Here is a 20,400-nt window from a genome sequence, read left to right as displayed (position 1 = left end):
GGTTGTAAAAGGAAAGTTAAAACCATCAGGGTAAATATTTTCCCTGCATGACTCGCCCCAAAAATGCAGATTGTTCCGCTCACCGGAGAGAAGGCGTTAGCAGCGCTCACCTAATTCATGCATTAGCAGCCCCTCTAAAGGTAAGCCCACCTCCGTCATACAAAGCCATCGTGTCGGGGTGAAGCAGAAAGGACAAAATGGTGACCACCGTGACCATGGTTTCACAGCAGAACCTACTCCGGGAAGCGTCTGCCTGCCTTTCCCGAGCCAGCTCTCCCACCCCCTCACACACAACACCCCGTCTCCCTCTCTCACACTCACGCACACAAAAGAGACCACAAAAACAACTACTTCCACTACATTGAGAAGAACCCTTGAAGTGACGATGTACCTGAGCAGTACCGAACTCAGTCAGGGCAGCTCAAATAAAACTGGGCACATTTCTATACCGATTCCTAAGTGCTTGTCTTTACTCTCAGCTTTCGCTTAACCCTGACTTGCACATGAATGACACGTCTTCTCATTGAAATAACGCAGCCGTGTTAGTGGTGTCGAAACGCCAATACCTTGTACTTCGTATTTGCAGGAATATTGGTTTTCCAGCGGACTGTGTAGTAGCGAGCATCTGTGATCTTCTGGTTCTTCGGCAGAGAGTTGTCTGCCCAAGTGATCCGTATGGTGTCGTGGCTCAGGATGGAAGCCTGAACTCCCACCGGTGGCATCATGGGAGACGGATCTGGCACTGGAGTGTATGGAGCATTAATAACAAACAAATCAACCTCGGAAGTGTCTAGGGAATTGATGGGTAAAAAGTCATGTATTATAATTAAAAAGGGAGAAGGTGGCATTTTAATGTAAACAAAAACAAAAAAGGGGAAATGCAGGGTAGTACAATGAAATGAAAGGTGAGAAATGGAGAAAAAGAGAGAAAAGCCAGAGTTAATAGGTGACATACGACTGGCTAATAAAATTACTCTTGCATCGTGTTCCTTTCTTAAGACAGTAAGACAATATATATATGCTAGTATATATTAATAATCGTATTAGTGTTCAGTGCATCCAGACATGGCCTAAGAACCCCAGACATACAGTAATTTTAACTTGGACTTTATTTGCCTCAGAACGTCCACTGATTCCTCTTCCAGAAAACGAGGAGGAGGAAAAAGAGCTGGCGGCCTTCTAGATGGGTAAATGCCACATTATCAACATCACAGGGAACTGCCATCATCTTTTAAAGAATGGTAATGGCAATCAAGTTCCAAGTATCATACAAAATTGCAGTAACTGAAGAAACTGCAATTCCAATGTCGTCTACAAAATCTGTAAGAGTTCCTGCTCTTCAGAAGACTAAACCAAATAGAAGCGGTAACATCTACACAAAATAACTAAATAATGTCAACAGTCTCGTGGGGAGCAGAGCGAGACAGAGCACAGCAATCACTTGCTTGCAAACAAATTTGTCTGCCTAAAATCTTTTACTAATGTATTACATGATGGAAAAAAATATATACTTGTTTAGTGTAAGTGACAGCAGATTGAGACTTAGACAAAGAGAATGCAGGCATCATATTGAAAACCTCAGCGTAAAAGACCAGAAACATCGATACTTGTCCATAAAAAGCAAAATAAGGGCAATGCCTTTACAACTGCACCCACACAATTTGTGCTAACGGTAACTTTTCGAATGAGAACATCACTAAGTAGTTGAAAGCTACGTTTTGTAATTTAAAAATGAAACCAGTTTTAGGTGGTTTAACAAACAGACGGAACAGGCGCGGTAATCGCGGTGAGCCCAGTCAGCTAAAGCGATGGAGTCTACTCGATGCCACTGAAAAACAAGACCCTTACAGTACAGCCCAGCCTATCCGCAGCAGCCGTGCGGAGGTACGTCAGAAATTCCCAGCTGGGGGGAACTCGAGAGCGGCCCCTGGCCTTTACCTGAGTGCGGGCGGGTGACCGCGCTCTCGTACAGAGGGATTCCTTCACCAACGTTGTTAAACGCCTTCAGAGTTATGACATAGTGGGAGCTCGGGTCTAAAGGGGGGAAGAAATTAAACACTTTTTTAGTGCAAACTGTCAGCGAATCCTATTTTCTGCTTCTCCATGTTCTCTGTTCAGTATTTTATTTTTTAACTGAAATACATGAAATAACAAGACTAAATTTTAGTTGAGAATGTCTCTGCGCAGACCTTCTGTTAGTGTTCAATAGTTCTCATGCAGCAGAAGTCTACAGTTGCAGCAAACCCACCCGAAGTACCGTCAAAACAGTAGTCAGGAAAAACATTTAAAAATTAACATTTTTAAATTGCTCTACTATAATATTGTCCAAAACTCCAATTTTATGGAACTTTGCAATACTAATATTTATTTTGCTTTCAAGGTATTTTACCTACCACAGAGAATTCTGTGGAGGGGCGAATCTGTATTTTTCTTTTAAAGTAGATGCCACTGTATCTTGGTGACATTTTAGTTTCTTTTTTGCCTGAAGCCACCTGTTCTGCAGCAGCAGCAGGAGAATAAGGGAATGCTGCTCGGCATGAAAGATTCTGTAATAACCATTAAAGGGAAAGCATCAAATCAATGCTTCGAACCTGGTGAATTTAGGATTCTGGGTTTGGAGGTTTTTTTATTCCTCTGCCTCTACGAGCAGAAAACTGAGTTTATTTGAAATTTATCAACAGTTTGGCATCAGGCATAATATCAGAATAAGGAAAAAGATCCTCTTAAAAACATGCTTGTAGTTTCATTTATTTATAATACCGTAAAAGTAGAAAACAGCAATATAAATGAGAGGTAAAAGGTGGGCGCTGATGTTCATTCCCTTTGCTTACCCAGGTTTTCAATGGTGTAGTATCTCTGCTTATAGTCCACCTTGATGGTCTGCGCGTGGGGACTGCCAATGCCGTACCCTATGGCGTAGCCTCTCACCACGATGTTCTGGTTCTCGGGTGGAGTCCAGCTTACTACGATGCTGGTGACAAGCGGACGGACATGTAAGGAACTCGGAACTTCAGGAACACGGGTTTCTGTTAAAGGAAAATGATGGATTAAATAAAGGTAATGACATGAAGAGCTCTGAGTCTGTAGGGTCAAATGTAGCACTTGTACTCTGTGGCGACTGAAATCAGTACGCTCCAAAGGAGAGAGCTCTATTGTACACCAGAGAGTGAAGAACTCTAATAAGCAGAAGAAAATTAACATAGTTTCATATACTAATATATTTTAATAGATACTCTCTTTAAAAGAAACGACAATCGTACTGAAGAAAAACATCAGATTTCCTTCGAGGCAAACTTTTTTGATGTTTGTGCATGTTCTTTCCCATTTGTAGTTCTTCAAAATACGCATTAAATTTATCACACCCTCCCCTCCACAAGGCAATCTACTTTTAGTTCCATCATATTACTTACTTGTGAGCATTAAAATAATCACATGGAAGACACACTGGTGATAAAAGGAAGGTTCCTCAGCTCGTTGTACAACTAAATAGAGTATTCCGAAGAACTGTCAGTGAGGTGGATATTGCACGTGCTGCAAAGGTTTGTTGTGGTTTGTCCTATACTCGTCGCTGTTTAAATCCTCCAGTCTCTTCTACACCATTCACAGGCTATACAGACAGGCTACGCAACCCTACCACGAGATCAAATAATCCTCAGAGTCCGTATTGAGCGCTCAAGCCCTGCCCCGACAAGCCACACCGATCTAGTTACGACCCAAGAGGGATGGAATGTGGATCCTTAGCAGCAGCAGGACCCCGCGGTATCTCACCATAATCCCCTAATATTTTTACTAAAAGGATTTTCCCCCAATGTTGATTACAGCTTAAAAGCAATCTAAAAGCACAACTGCACTGTACGTACTAGTGTCCACACCTTTGTTTTAACTTCTCAAAAATGAAATAAGTACTTCTGCCAGGCTACTGGAGCCTGCCATACCTTGACAGATTTTAAATAATTCTGCGCAACAGCAAGCCGAGTTCCCCACTCTAAAATAAAATCAGTTCCGAGAGTTCTGCTTCCTGCAGGGATTTCATTTTAATGAAACATGCTGCATTTATCTAAAAACATTTAATAAAGCATCACAACAGGATTATTTGGCTCCTAATACGCCACTGGCCTGCCAGCCCGGGGAGTTCGTGGTCTCCAGCTGACGCAGCTGATCAATTAAAGTTCACAACTAATAAAGACAAAAAAGCTACAGAATTGCAATACAAGAGATGACATTTTTAACTGCGCAGAAGTTAGAGCATTGGGGATAAACTTTGTACAACTGTTTGACACCGCTTGCGCACACGCTCCCGGCGGGACTTGCACCGACTCCACAGAACTACACAGCCCTGCTAACGCGAAATTGTAACCGTCTGGCTCCCATTTACATTGATGACACTATAAAGTGAATTATTTTCTATTTAAATTCAAAAAGCAGCCACGGAATAAAATGGAGTTACGCCTTACATGTCTACCGAACCCAAGAAATTCAAGATTAGCTGTAAATGCATTTGCATGGTATTGAAATTACCCACGAGCTTACTAAAGAAAGAAAAGCAAAAAATATACGTCATCTTTCCAGTATGCACATACACCAATATCTCATACACATATAGGGAATGATATGAATACCATGCTACACTGTCTTAACTGTGAATTTTTATTACTTTATTCACTGTAGAGTGTATGCATAAAATTCGATTTCCTGCAAGGACTGCAACACTCCAATTTGAAACTCACTAAAATTAAAAAATCAACACAGAACCAAAGGGTTCTTTTCTTTTCCCTCCTTCTGTCCGATTTAAATTTAATCCTGATGCTCTTGGCAAAGTGTTGCTCGCTCTCATTCCGATGCAGAGAACATGGTCATTACCTTGTGTAAGTGCTGCCTGTGCACAGAGCTGTGCTTCAGCTCAGGGAACCAGCGGTTCCTCAAAGCCACAAGGTTGTGTCACATCCGCAGAGAGGAAGATACACACACGGACGAAAGCCATTTCAACTCTAAAAAGGCATTTTCAATACCTACAAACCTGAACTCTACTGTTAACATTGGGTTTTGCGCTGTTCTTGATTAAGCCATGGAGGATAAGCAATGACAAGTATTAAGATGAGCATCAACTTTGCACAACGCAAAGACTGAAGCCGGGCTCTCGAGTGCTTCATCAGCCGACTGCGGAAGCAATTTTCCAACAGTCCAGAGCAAATATTGAAGGTCTTTTATCATTCTCTCTCCCCGCTGCCAGCATAACTGAATCCCGAGCCACACAGATGTGAAAGCCATTACTGGATCCCGTGGCATGAAGCTGGAATGACCCTCCAGCTCCTCTAACAAAGCCAAGAGGGAGACGGCCGGTACAAAGCACAAGGTTACCTGCGTGCAACAGCACTGATTAAACACTTTTCAGAAATAGGAACTGTCTACCCAGAACCACCAGCTCCACGCAGGCAGTTCCAAAGGGATTCGCCCCAGCCATCCTTTTAAAAATGGCACTTTTCTTCCATTTTAATTGTTCTTCGTCAGATGCTGGGAAATGCTCACAGATTTGCTCATTTGAATTCTGCAAGAATCAGGTTCCCTCTTGCGAATTATTCTAGTGTAGTAAATACCAAACATCTGGACCAACTATCAAAGGTCGACATTTTTCACAGAATATTTTCTACTTTTATTGCTAACCTCTAAACTGGAAAAACAAGAGGTTAACATGGTGCCGTATACCGTATATCATGGATCCATGGATTTGGTGGAAAAGACTGCATCTCTGACGGAGTTATGGTCCAGACTGGTCTACCACTACTGAAAATAGATCAATCTCCCTTTTCTTTTAAAGTGGCAAAATAACAATTACTGGGGGACGAATGTTCTCTTTAGAAAGAGCCCAAGCCAAAAATAAAAATAAAAAAAAAGCCCAGGAAAAGCATTTTAACAAAGCATGGTACCAGTGAAACAGCGGCAAGACTGCAAAGGTCTCTGGGCCACACACCAATGTTTTCCACTGTTTCTTGCTTCTTTCCTCCTACCGTGGCACCTCTCTCCTGTTCGACAGAGTCACAGCTCCAAGTGTGCAACCACAGTGCAGACACCGATAGTTGCGCTGCCGCCAACAGGAGCTCCTCTAGTCCGTCACCACACGGTATCCCCGAATACCAAAACACCAAATCACCACTCTGTGCTCTCTGAGGCGCACTTCGATGGTTTCATTTGCATAATTTCGGTGGTACGTAAGTACATAATCGCTATTTCACCTCCCTCCAGGAAAACAGTCCCCCCACTCTGTTTCATAGCATGTAAACCCCTGCATAATTAACAAGATGAATTTTATTACAATATAAAAAGCAAGCCACTATTACCATTGTATGAATCTTATAATGTATGATTATTTAAATATTGAAACACTGACGTTGTAATTCATAATTGGGTGTTTCTTAGCAGAAAAAACACAGTGCCAACATACAGCAGTAGAAAGCGTAGAGGCAGGGTTTAATTTCAAGCTATTTAATTGACTTGGCAAGAATTTTATGTTAAAATAAAAATTAATTTTAATCATAAATAAAACACATTGTATAATTAGAACACAGTAAAAACAACCGAATAAAATCAGGCTTGCCTTTTAAAAAGGCAATCAAACATTACTGTGCCCTGTCCACGAATTCGAATGCTTTTGAAGTCACAAGTATCGTCACACTTATGATCTTACCATCTAGGTCACTCTCAAACGTTTCCGCTGATACCCAGTCGGTGGCAGGTCCAGTCCCGTTAACGGTCAGGGCAGCTACTCGGAAGCTGTATTCTGTGCCTCGTTCAAGACCTAAGAGACAAAAAGCACCCAAGACATCACCACCAGAACTCCGACCCTGAGCGCAGGAATCACAGTTCCTAATTAAAATACAGGTACAGCCTGAGGGCGAATTGCCTCTCGCCCACCATTGCCCCCTGAGCGGAACAGGCGGCCAGGAACAGCAACAGCAGCTCCACTGACACCAGTCGGGGTGTGACAGCTGAACTGTGACCAGGGACACCCAGCGCTGTGACACTGCAGACTGTCCCTGTGGGCCACTGGCAGACACCGTGAGGTGCTGTCTGCAGCCGGCTTTAATTGCTGGCGATTAATTAGTTTTAAGTACAGAACCACCCACATCCATAACTAAAAATAGTATACAGTATAGACAACAAGTGACCAAAATGAGCAAATAGTTGATTTATGGCACATAGGAGAGGATAATCAGTAACGCAAGCAGTATGAAAACACACTCAGAATTTGGTATATGGAACTTATTAAACCGGCTTTGTTGCTGGCAAAAATATTCTCTAGTTGCAGGCGTATATCGACTCCCACTCTGAGAAAACTAAAACTGAATCACAGCTGGAGTTTCTGAGAACAAATCAAAACATCTCGTTAAAAAGCGTGTATTCATTTTCTAGAGAAGCACAATTTCTTCTCTTTTGACCAACTGCTTGTTTACCGAGATTTAAAAAACGAACGATCTGTAGTCTTGCTCCTGTTCTCGTGTACTGTTTATTTCTGCTATACAAAATTATAGTTCTGGTAACAATATATAATTTATACTAAGCCATGTACTAGGCTGTATTTTCTTTAAGTGTATAAAATCAAGAGAAGATACATTATGTTCATGCCAGAAAGAAGAAAAAAGGTTAATGTCAGTGAAATTGGGTGGGATGCTGTGCGCGGGTGCCTGAGGTGAGAAGCTCACACGCGGGATCTGCGCTGGGCTGGTGGGCGAGTGGGGCAGGACAGACCACAGACACCTCCATCACACCCATGCGCAGAGAGGGGAGTCTGCCAACCGCCCCCCCCCAAACGGCATCTCTCCAACATCTGTCTCCAGACTTTTACTTCTGGCATTTGGTCCTGAGCTCATCGTGTCTGTCCATCTTCTCCATGCAACCCCTATGCCTTCTATATAGGTTTTAAGAGGACTCATCCAGTCCCTCGGCAAATCAACGGCGAAATGAGGGCTAGAAAACAGGTCACAAGACTTCGGTTACTGTGAGCCAGCCCACACTACCTCATAACCTACGACACTCATTTTAAGTGCTTTTATTTTTCCTTGCAAGGCAAGAACCCTACACAAACATGTCTTCTCAGCCTCAGCCCGCTAAAAGCACCTAAAAACCTCCTTCTGCCAACAAATGCTTGCAAATAACAGCTCACCTTCGATCAGCTGAAACAGCTGGGTCCCACCGATGCTCTCCGTTACGTCACTCTTGCGGGATGCCTTACGGTAGCGAATTTTGTAGCCAGTGATTTGCCCGCTGTGTGTCCCCGCAGGAGGAGGCTGCCAGTGCAGCATGATGCTCTGCGGAAGGCAGGAGGTCGTTACAAAGTCATCGCCCCCCGCGCAGCCAGGGAAACTACTACTAATGCTGCTAATACTTCACGAAACACAAAACAGAAAAACACGTATACAGGAAGTACTGCATTTTCATACAGTAAGCCATAGGCTTATCGGTAAAAAGTAAAGCACCTCTGATTCATCAGCAGCCCAGGTCACGCCTGTGCCTCGAGAAGTTCAGCTCAAAGCGCTTCAATCCTATTAGACCTTCTGAGTCCAATTTCACAAATGGCCCCTTGGGTTTCCCTTTCATTTTCTTCAGGTTATCTTAAGACACATGTGACTTGAGGATCTATCTTTAAGAACTGGTATTGCCTCTAAAGGGTACAAGTTATCTGACCGGTAGTTTATGTGGAGGAAGTTATTGATTTTTAATCATATGGGAAGTAGAAGAAAGTATTTAGAAAAGAGTTTTTAGAAAGGGCTTTTTAAAAAATCTCCAATCATAATCACTAAACTCGTAATGACGGAGTACATAATTTTCTCTTTTGAAGTGCCCAGGACACTACAAACGCAGTTTGTATCCACATGCACATAAACAATAGCTCATCAACAGGAACACGTTCAAGCTCTGGTGCTTCAGGCCTTTGAGCCTGATTAAACCTCATTCATAATTAGCCTCCAGGCTTTGGTACACTGTCACTGTCCTCACGGCATCCCATGATGTACAGCCCACAGCTGCATCAGAGTTTCTAACACTTCAAGCCCCATGTTCAGGTATTCTCCTGTTGAGCAGCTCATGCACAAAGAGCTGAAAAGCAGCACGGTAGAAAAAAAGACCCAACGCAGCTGTAAAATTTGGTCGATCTGAGATCCACTAACTCTTTATTTACCCACTACCAAGGGGAAATTCTCCACATCTTACCTTGGAGTTCCGTACCTCCAGCGTTAGATTCTGTGGTGGAGCACTGGGGACTAGAAACATTAACAGAATTAGAAAACCAAAATTTCCATATACCATATCAAATACTGTATTTCCACACACAACTACTCTCTGCTATTGTTCATTATGAAAGTACAAACCTTGCTGGTTTAAGAGACCATATAAAGCAACTCCAAAATTCTACCAGATACTTTATGACATACAGTGACCGGCTTAGGAGGTTTACAGATTCTCATCACAAAGAACGAACTCACTTTTTATTCAGGTCTTTACTTATCACAGGTATCTAAATAAAAAACGTCTGAAATGTAAAGGTACTTCCCATAAACTCTGAGAGAAGAGCACATTCAGTACTTTTCAAAATCAAGTCTTTAATTTACATGCCGGATTCTGTGAACCCACATTTAAAATTCTAGCAATGTTTTTTTGTTATTGTGACTTTCTGCAACAGGAAAAACTCAAGACTCAACTCAAAACTCAAGAGTCAACACACCGCCGTGTTACTGAAGAGGTGAAGCGCATCGCAAAGGTGGTGTCTGCTGCTGAACTTCCACTCTTTGTTAGTTCTTTACCAGCTGTAGCGAAGCTCCATCAGACAAACAGGCAACGTAAGAGAGAACCTGAGACGGAGGAAATCCTCGTCGCGGCACTTCAGCCTCACAAATGTTTGCTCAAAGGCAAAGATAAAGGTTCCCTGGGAGGAAGGTGAGGGTCCAGGCAAAGCACAAGGACAGGCGAGCGGCACAACAGGACTCAAGATTGTTCCGGCCTGAATAATGCATTTTCCAAATAACTCACACCAGCCACAACAATACCTAAGAAAACACTCCTGAGCACGTACAGTGAAAGTGGCCTGCAATAAGGGAAAGGTACACTGCGGTGTGGCTAAACAAATACCCCTCTCCCACTAGCCCACAACAGAAACGGAGACAATGAGGATTTGCTTTTCCTTCTCTCTTGCCAACTGGACCGAGTCTGAAATCACCAGACCGAGGGGTTAAAGTGCTACGTCCTTCAAAAAGCAAGAACACAGGTTAAGAGAAGGAAATGAAATAAAGTCACGGGGTTTTTTGATGTTTGTTTGTTTTACGCAGTTGGCGCCTACTTCAAGAACAACCTAAAAATACGTCATGGGTTTCACAAGGAGTGATTAATAATTCATGCTTATATTGCAGATCTGGTGAGAGAAAGACAATCAGTAGGACAACAGGGAGGGATACACGTATGTAAATATATTCATATACACATATCTCACCACGTGCACAGTTCACGTTACGTCAAAGTAAGCTTAGACTCAGATCAGACTATGAACTTGTCCAGGCGGGCAGATGAAATGGATTTCCTACGGGCTTCGCGAGGAAAGGCAGAGCCCAGTGTGGTACGTTGTAGAGTGGTGCAGAGATTACTGATGACATACGTGATTGCTTCCTCTAGACCAAGAAGACACGAGAAGAGATGCAATCCTTGGTTCAAACTGTAATACCCAAAGAGCTATCCCGCAACAAACCACCGTAACATACTTAGATTAGGAGCAAAAACCTACATAAAACCACAGCAGCTTGTTCAAAGAGAAGTTAAAGGTGCTTGGAGAGAAATCCCTCAGGAAACATGGAGATTGTTTACAGACACCACAATAACAAAACACAAGAAGAAAATATGCATTGTTCATCCGGAAAGATTTGATAGATTGAAGGGGAGATCGGCATGGTTAAGCAGCAGGGTTGTAAGACTGCAAGATGACATCCTTCAGAAAGCTGTAGAAAATAAATATCCGTAGGTTAAAGGTCAAAACCTAAGTCGGGCCAGAAAGAACTTCAGGAAAACTTGAAAATGACATTACAACTAGTGATAAATTCTTCTTCAAACACAGAGCTGGAAGCCCTTCAGAGAAATTGTAGAGTTAGCAAATGCTCAGAGTATGACAGAAAAAGAAAATTAATTAATTAAGCCGCACAACTACCTTCTTTGCCTTTGTACTGAGCGAAAGGAAGAGGAGAGGTTTCCATGACACCCTGTACAAGGGACTTACAGAATCTCTAGAACAGAAATGTCAATAGAGAGGATTATGGAAGAGTCAGAACAGCAGTGTGTTGCCAGGCTCCGATGCTATTCATCCAGGATTTCTCAAGGAGCTGGGGACTGAAACGTTTGCCTGACTGACAGTGGGCTGTAACCTCCCACAAGTTACCTCGACACTGGGAGATGGGAAATTTGATGCCAGTCTTTAGAAAAGGCGTTCCATTTGAGAAACTTCAAGTAGTAAGTCAGAAACCTGTATTAGGCAAATAAACTGAAGCTACAATAAAGCACGAAATTCCTAGCTACATGCAGTAATAATGTGTATTTGTCACTTTTTAAAGGGAAATCTCCCATCGCAAACCTGCTGGAGGGCTCTTAAGAAACGAAGCAACGAGGGGACAGAAGAGAAGTCCTTGCCTGAGTAGACAACTGGCTAAAAGAAAGGAAAGAGAAGGCAGGAACGTACGTGGTGGGGGATGACCTGTGGGCCTCGACCATGGTGTGCGCCGAGACCCCTGTTGCTCAACACACTCCTAAGTGATGAAATGAGGATGAGCAGCCGGGTGACAAATGTTAGTACAGACAAGATCCGACGGTGAGGAATTGCATTAAGACTTCAGGACATGTTGTGCCGGGGTGTTAGAGTGACAGATGAAATTCATGGTAGAACAAGTTACACGAGTGGGAAAAATGAACCTGCCTCTATATGCAGAATGATGGCCCTAACGGACCAAGTCCACCAACACCAGCCTACCCCAAAAATGTCACCTCAATGCTCAGAATGAGCCAAAAAGTCAGTCAAATGCCAGCAACTACGCACTTGCATGTTTGATACAGTTGTAGTTCCCTCTACCTCCAATTTTGGAAGCATGCAGGAGAAAAGCAGCCTAGGAAAAGTTCAGAAAAGGGCACTGAAGGTTTAAACAGCTTCCAGAAAAGTAATGGCTAATGCCTTCTGAGACTTCGGGAGCTGGGAAAGAGATGAATGAGGGAGAATACAGCAAAGGTCTAGAAAGTGAGGAGTGGGACAGAGAGGGCTGGCGCACACCAATTATTCGCCCTTTCAGGCAGTACAGCTATAGGCAACAGCTGACATTGACATACAGCAGGTCCAAAACAGACAAAAGGGGGTGATTTTTCACAGAAAGTTTATTTGTAGAATCCTTGTCCACTTGATGTTGTGGATGCTAAAAGCTGACGTGGGTTAAAGAGGATGCTGGCAGCGTTTCATGGAAGAGAAACTGAATTAGTATTAGTATTTACGCAGAATTAGTAAATACGCAGAAAGCACTGCAGAGTCAAGAAGTCTCGGAGAAACAAACTTTTGGACGCAGAGAATCCCGGACAATATTCCTCTCTGCTCCTCTGCTCTGCTTTTGGTCACTACTGGAGAGAGGATGCCAGGCTAGGCTCGCTTTTGGTCTGACTGTTCTTACACATAATTTAACTTCTCTACAAAAATCAAAAGTTAACATTAACTCTGATCATTCTGCAATTCTTCACATATTTGCTCACATTACCTCTTTATTTGCCTTACAGAAAAAAAACTGTTACTATTTCCTGCTTTCATTCTTATATGCAATTGATTTAATAGTGCTGGCGTCCAAAGACATGCATCATTTTCCCATACAACCGCAATTAAAATAAAAACACTCCAGAAGCAAAAGTCTGCTCATATGTAAAAATATTATAGAAGCTAAAAAATAATTTGGAGTCGTTGACTTCAATTTAATCGTGTTTCTGTCCACTCTTAATACTTTGTAGACTCAATAACCCATGAAATAAACTACTGATGTTGAAATGAAGGACACAGTTGTTTCGTAATCAGAATCAGGTACAGTAATTTTCTTTCACCTAATTTGGAAAGCCTCCGGGGGAACTTTCAGCATGTGTGGCCATACACAACCACTACATTATTAATAAAATAGGGCAACAATGAACTAAAAACATAGAAGTCTTCCTGGTTAAAAATTCACTTAAAGGAAATTGCCACATAATTCCTGCCAAAAAAAAAATAATAATTGGAATAAAGCAGCTTACCGTCTGACAGCGTTCGTACAACCACATCTTGAGTCGAGACTCCAGGACCGTGTTTATTGTAAGCTACCACTCGGAAACTATACTCTGTGTATTTCTTTAATCCGTTAATGGTGTAGGAGAGTCCTCCTACATCAACATCCTGTTCACAAACAAACACGCGAACAAGTCAAGGTCAGAAGCAGGTCTGCAATTATTATAAAGGTCTAAGACTTTCAGTGCAGTAATAAAGTCACAACCAGAACGACACCTTTCTGTAGCCCCTGCAGATCAAACGCCCAGTTCCTATACAGCCAGGACTTGTGAAGATGCTCACAGTGAGCTTGCAAGAGAAAGCGCTACCTCTGTGCCATGAATCATACTGGGGCCACTGGTTCCGTGAATGAAAAGTGACTGGGCAAATTTCTCTATTAGGAGAAAGTATTATTACGTTTTGAATAGTGGGATGCAGAAGTAGAAAATGACATTTTATCTTGTCTCTAAATTGGAGAGGAATGGATGTGATGGATGGACCACTCAGTGGATAAGGAACTGGCTGGATGGCCGCACCAGAAGGGTTGCAGTCAGTGGCTCAAAGTCCAAAAGGAACCAGTGATGAGTGGTGTTCCTCAAAGGTTGGTACTGGGACTGGTGCTGTTTAACATCTTTGTCAGCGACATGGACAGCGGAATCGAGTTCACCCTCAGCAAGATTGCCAATGACACCAAGCTGTGTGGAGCAGTCAACACGCTGGAGGGAAGGGATGCCATCCAGAGGGACCTGGACAGGCTTGAAGAGGTGGGCCCATGGGAACCTCATGAAGTTCAACCAGGCCAAGTGCGAGGTCCTGCACATGGGTCGGGGCAATCCCGACCACAAATCCAGGCTGGGCAGAGAACGGATGAAAAGCAGCGCTGAGGAGAAGGACTTCGGGGTGTTGGTGGACGAGAAGCTCAACATGAGCCGGCAATGTGTGCTGGCAGCCCAGAAGGCCAACCGTATCCTGAGCTGCATCCCCAGCAGCGTGAGGAAGGGGATTCTGCCCTCTGCTCTGCTCTCACGAGACCTGACCTGGAGTACTGCACTCAGCTTTGGAGTCCTCAGCAGAAGGACACCGAGCTGTTGGAGCGGGGCCAGAGGAGGCGCCGGAGATGCTGGGAGGGCTGGAGCCCCTCTGCTGCGAGGAGAGAGCTCGGGGGGTTAGCCTGGAGAAGAGGAGGCTCCGGGGAGACTTTCCAGCCCCTTCCAGTCCCTAAAGGGGCTCCAAGAAAGCTGGGGAGGGACTCTGGATCAGGGAGGGGAACCATGGGGCAAGGGGGAATGGTTTTAAACTCAAAGAGGGGAGATTTAGATGAGATATTAGGAAGAAATTCTTGTCTGTGAGGGTGGTGAGCCCCTGGCCCAGGTTGCCCAGAGAAGCTGTGGGTGCCCCATCCCTGGAGGGGTTCAAGGCCGGGTTGGACGGGGCTTGGAGCAGCCTGGTCTGGTGGGAGGTGTCCCTGCCCAGGGCAGGGGGTGGTACTGGGTTGTCTTTGAGGTCCCTTCCCACCCAAACCATTCTGTGATTCTATGATCTAAGGATTACAACTTCCTTATTTAAAGACAGATGTGAAAAATTATTTTAAATGCTATCAAAAATATTCTTCCCTTAGCTTTTTTTAAACCTGGAATCATATTCATATGCATTCGGATGGATAATTAAATGACTGGGATTAATCATCCCAAAATTGTGATTATTCTCAGGTGGCAACCTATATTTGTACAGAAGATCCTGGATTTTTCCAGTAGAATGATAAGAAAATGTAATCAATTAGACACCACTACCAAAATATCCATCACTGGATCAAAGAACTCAAGAAGCAAGGACAGTTCATATTAAGGATGATGCTAAAATCAGTATTTAGCCTACTTTACCAAAATAAAACCAGCCAACCTCCAAAAACTATGCAAACATCCTTTATGCTACTTGCACCAGAACTCTTAATGATATAACCATTATCAAGTTCTTCTCTTGTGATATGATGGACAACCCCAAATTCTCCTTGAATACCTAACTAAGCCATCAGATAAAATATTGTTTTAATACCAAGACATATACATTTCATGCTGGATTTTTTATTTTAAGTATTTCTGTATTTTAGGCCCAAGAATTCAGTCTATCAGAAAAACGAGCACTTTCACAAGGTGTTTCTAGAAATTTGAGGTAAAAACATAATAAAAGACAGGAGGCTGTTAATGGCATCGTGTATCAGGCAGAAAGAGCCGGCTCTGTACCTGTTCAGTGTCCTGGCCTTTCTCCATGTAGTAGAGCTTGTAGTTCTGGATTTCTCCATTGCCAGCCAGCGGCGTTTCCCAGGTGACAGTAACGGAGGTGGGTGAGCTGGCGTACGCTCGGATATTGGGTGCTGGACCAGGAAGCTGAACTGAAATGTAAGCACGGAACTGCTAGTCGCCAAGTCTAACCATTTTCATTGTCAGTAGCTCACCATTTTCCCATCAACTTCACTATTAATCAACCCCAGTTAAAAGATGGGTACTTTTTCACACTTCAGAATTTCACATGCATTCATTGGGGTTCAAAGGCGGGACCAAGTTTCTGAAGGAGATCCTGCTCCCTGCGTCAGACGTTTTGACCCGAATGATCCGAACAAATGACACACTTTGGTTTTTCCTAAGGTTTTCTTTTTTTTCTCTTACAGTTAACATCGATTTAAAAGTATTTCTTTTATAACAGAAACTTTAGAGAATTTAACAAGTAATGTCTGATCAGTTCTGCTCAAGGGGGAGAATAAATCACGTAAAGCACATCAAGATGGTGGCTTGGAAAATCATTTTGAAACTACGGTCGGGAAGTGCAACTTTGAAGAGTATCAACTTATTCTGGGAAAGGTCATGAATGGGGAAGACAAACAAACAAAAAAATTGATCCCAAAGTCAAGAAGGCTCACAATATTTACGGCTTACCCTCAGGCTGGGTTGCCACCTTCAGCGGCGCAGAGCTCTCGCCGGGGCCGTGCTTGTTCTGAGCCACAACGCGAAAGACATAAACCGTTTCTGGCATCAGGTTCTGGATCGTCACTTGTGTCTCTCCAGGACGACTTGTATTTTCAACACGTTCCCTTCAGGAAGCCAAAGGGTTGGGCACAGAAACAGTCATTGATTAGTAAGAGGGTTTTTGAGGGGCAAATAGAGAAATAGTTGCTACTAAGATGTATCCCATTTGAATACATCTAATGTGTTAATGATGTGGTTATTTATACAGCGCAGAGCACACAATAAAACAATAATATGCCAAAATTGCTGGTGACAAACAGCTAATTTTGTAACTTCTCTTTGAAAAAAATAAATGTACTGAAGTAAAAGAATAAATTATGCTCGACATCACAAAATTCTAAGTAGTTTCTTTGTTATTCTCGTAACAGCATGCGATAATTCACAGTGACAGTTTATCTTACTACTCTGAAGGCAGAAGAAAAAATATTTAAGCAGCATGCAGAGTCTGGGGAGATTTAAGGCATTTTTTGTTAATATTGTGGGGCTGCTTTCTGTGCCTTTTTCAAAGCAGCTGTTTTAATGTATTCTTCCACCTCCAAACTTTACTTTAGTTCCTCCCTAATATTTAGATTTGTTAAAAACACCCAGGGGCTCTGGCTCGCCTCCGCCCAAGCAGACAGCTGGGGCATTTACGCCGTTTACGCCACACAAGTAGCGGAGTCAAGACAAGGCAGCGTCTGCCCATCCCTCGTCCCCGACAGGGGAGCGGAGCAGCCCCCGGCACCGGTTCCTCTCACCATCCCCAGCCCAGCGGGAGGGCGCGCACCTCCGGGCTGCGGGACCCCCCGCTTGTCTGCCAGTTAAAAAAGGCCGACATTTTGCAAGCTGAAAGCCGCAATCCAGCTGGGAGAAGGCACTCTGGGTGCTGGGGTGAGGGGGCAGGATTATTGCCCCGCATTCGGAGATCCTCCATCGCACCCTCGGTCACGGGGAGCCGGGGCTTCACCCCGGGAAGCACAGTTTTCCGTGCGGGCAACTCCGTCAGCTCTTATCAAGCTCTGGATTGAGGCGAAGATGAAAAGATTAATCATCAACTAACTGCAGCCTTTATTTCCAAGCCACTGCCGTTCTCAGGTGAACTCGCGGGGAGCCGGGCTCGGGCAGCGACACCCACACGCTGCACTGCTGCGAAAAGGGGCTCCCTGCGCCCTGAAAATCCACATCAAAGCAGGATGACAAAAGAAGAAATCAAGAACTTCCCCACTGAGAAAATAAAGAGAAAATGGGACTGTTTTGAATACAATTCTTCCCCTTTTGTCTGCTAGACTTTGTTCAGCTCTACAGCAGAGGGCAGACAACTCTCAGCCCGATGATTAGCTGCTATTAAATCACTTTTAACACAGAAGCCCAGGCAAAATTATTCCACAGTCTCCTCTTTCCTACCTTCCAGCCATTATGCATTAGTTTACACCATGGAAATATGATGCCAAAAGCCCCATTTTTAATTTATTTCTTTTTAAATCAACTGGTACGGTTGATTTAGCATAACTTGGTTGAAAACATTTCGAAATCCCTGTTGATTTCTGCGCTATTACACTGTATCTATACCGAGGGAAACAATACCCTTTCCTGTAACTAAAGAACGAGTTAAACACGTTTTCTAGAATGTTCTCCTTCATGAAAGTTGAGCTAAAACGGCATTGCATAAGCAGCTTAATTTATTCCAGATATCTTTTTAAATTTCCATTGTTAAACGAGGGGTACCACTATAGCATATTTGAGTTAAAAATGGGTACAAAAGATTTTTCTTCTCCTAATGTTTATAAAGTATTTTTTGCAAGAAAGCAGCTGACAGAGAAGCGAGACACGTGCCGAAGAAATACCATACCCACCACAGAATGAAACTGGGGGGGGCAGGGAAAAAGATAAATATCCCTCACTAACTTTTGCAGTTGTAGCTAGCACACAACGTTTGCTTGAAAATGCGTTTTCAAATGGATAATTTCCTTTAAGATGCGTCTTAGATACAAGGCTGGGTATTTGCAAACTGATTCACAGCTGGGGGATAACATTTGTCTCCCATTGACATGCAAAATATATTGCATTTTCTGCCTCAAATGTAAACGCACTCACTGATTTTATCTAGGAAAAAAACCCCCAGCAATCCAAGGTTATTATTTAAAATTACAAAAAAAAAAATCGATTTTTTTTTTAAATGGAAAGACAACATTTATCAAAAAATAAATAGACACATCAAAGTACTGCAATTTTCGGTAATAACTAGGAATTGTGCCTTCCCTCACAACACTATGTTAAAAATGCGTTGAGATTAATCTAATGAAGTGCTACGTGAATCTCTCATTTGCGCCCTTTCTTAGGGTGCCTTGAGCACCATTTAGGAGCTGTGACGTGTTTAGGCAGGGATAAGAGGTACCAACCCAGATGGGCCATACCGGTAACTCTGGCACCCTACTCAACATGATGACTATTCTAACTCACTCCAGTTTAATCCCAATTAAGGAGCTTTGTAAACTAGAGTTAAGGTTTAAAATAGCTATCAAGTACCTAAGGGAAAAAGCCTACGGTTCAAAACCAGAAACAAGTGTTAATCTGGAAACGTGAAGGTTAACGTTATACTTCTAATAAAACACAACCTTCCGGGCCCGGTTAGGAAGGGCGGGTGCCCTGTGCCAGCTGGAGAGCCTGGCACAGAGCTCGCAGACGTTTTGACGCTGTGATTACACACAATTAAACTCCATTTTCTGCGTTTGAAGCACACTAGGGTGAACCCTAGGTTTAATATCATTTGATTATCTCACACGTGTGACGCACCATCTTGTACCAGCAATGTGCTAGCTATTTCTTTTATTTTTGGCCAAATCCGGAAAGTTTGGACCTCTGCCTGCACGCCTGTCTGAAGTTTCACAGAATTAAACCTCCCTTTGCCCACCCAACACCTTTGAATTTTCAAACCCTTTTCAGGGAACTGCCTTAAATTTGGAATACCTAACACAAGGGTGAAATAACCAAGTACAATCTATAAGGCGGACAGTAATTTTTATCTCATCAGACAACTTGAGTTCTTCTAGAGGTGTGTCCATAAAGCCACGAGACACTTCATTCCCACGTAATTCCCTCAATAAAAGCCTCTCTGACACCATCAAGCCAACACGAAGAGACACCACCAGCTGGTGACATTCTGTAGCCAGTGAAACAAGCAGAAACGCGCTCATTTCCACGCTCTGAAATGCTGCTCTTCCATGGATAGTTTCAGTTTCTGTGTTAAAGAGTAACCTCCCAGCCCTACAGACCCACGTCCTCACGCACTCCTCCTCGGCAGACACTACGTACACTACCAGAACCACCTTTCATCAGCGCAGAAGTAATAAATTTCCTACAACTTTGGCAGCATTTTGCATTTTTGCTGTAATTCTCTGTTTGCTGCTGCTTACAAATCTTCTGTGACGTTCAGCTTAGGGGCCAATGTTTTTCTGCAAGCAGACACCGAGTTTCAAAGGTGAAATACAGCATTTCTCTGGGGCGGGGGCAGAGGGCAGGAGGCACCTCTTGGCATCCAGAGCTGCTGGCGGCATAAAGGGAAGGCATGGGGCAGAGGAAGAGCCTTTCGCAGGAGCACCCATGATTCCCGGTGGGAAAATCACGTTCCAGGCATCTTGCAATCCTCTAAATAAGTTCAAAGGGCAAAGTTAAGGAACACCTTACCACATTTCTGTGTGTCTCTCCTTTCACTCAACAGAGAAAACTAAAAGGAACGTAAATCAGCGGTGGCTGAGCCAGGTGATACCTGAGGAAACGCACACCTTGTACACTGCAGAGGGATTTAAGTGCTCCAACAATTCCCAAGGTGAAGATGACTCTCTACAGCTCTTTAAAGATGGCTTAGAGATGTCAGAATACCTAGCTAAGCCAGGCCATATTAGGTTGGCGTGTTTATTTTTCATTTTTCACAAGCCTGGATTAAAAGGTAAATAAATACCTGGTCTGATCACTGCTCAAACGCAAGCGAGGAAGAGACAATGCTCGGTTGCTAAAAGGATCCAGTAACGCATGCAATGAAAGCAGTACATGTAGCCAAAAATCTAATAGTATGAGGAGATGGCACATATGTGCTTAAAGCCACTGCAAAGC

General features: G+C 43.4%; 1 protein-coding gene across 10 annotated transcripts in view; it reads right to left on the bottom strand.

Annotated features, from left to right (window-relative positions):
* Positions 1-20,400, bottom strand: part of NEO1 (neogenin 1) — a 214,340-nt gene that overhangs the window by 30,642 nt on the left and 163,298 nt on the right. For 8 of the 10 annotated variants that reach the window (XM_054214166.1, XM_054214173.1, XM_054214172.1 and 5 more), the window contains exons 9-17: positions 16,222-16,376; positions 15,532-15,680; positions 13,282-13,420; positions 9,205-9,254; positions 8,159-8,303; positions 6,683-6,793; positions 2,832-3,026; positions 1,939-2,034; positions 567-790 (exon numbers count right to left, since the gene is read on the bottom strand). In XM_054214166.1, coding sequence (XP_054070141.1) covers positions 567-790; positions 1,939-2,034; positions 2,832-3,026; positions 6,683-6,793; positions 8,159-8,303; positions 9,205-9,254; positions 13,282-13,420; positions 15,532-15,680; positions 16,222-16,376 — 1,264 coding nt within the window. The remainder of the gene's footprint in view (positions 1-566; positions 791-1,938; positions 2,035-2,831; positions 3,027-6,682; positions 6,794-8,158; positions 8,304-9,204; positions 9,255-13,281; positions 13,421-15,531; positions 15,681-16,221; positions 16,377-20,400) is intronic. The other 2 variants (XM_054214171.1, XM_054214165.1) reach the window with 1 other exon arrangement.

This window comes from Rissa tridactyla, chromosome 9 (genome assembly GCF_028500815.1).
Source record: "Rissa tridactyla isolate bRisTri1 chromosome 9, bRisTri1.patW.cur.20221130, whole genome shotgun sequence".
NCBI classification, from domain to species: Eukaryota; Metazoa; Chordata; class Aves; order Charadriiformes; family Laridae; genus Rissa; species Rissa tridactyla.
Note: the sequence above shows the minus strand (reverse complement) of the source record. Positions and strands in the feature narration are given on the sequence as shown.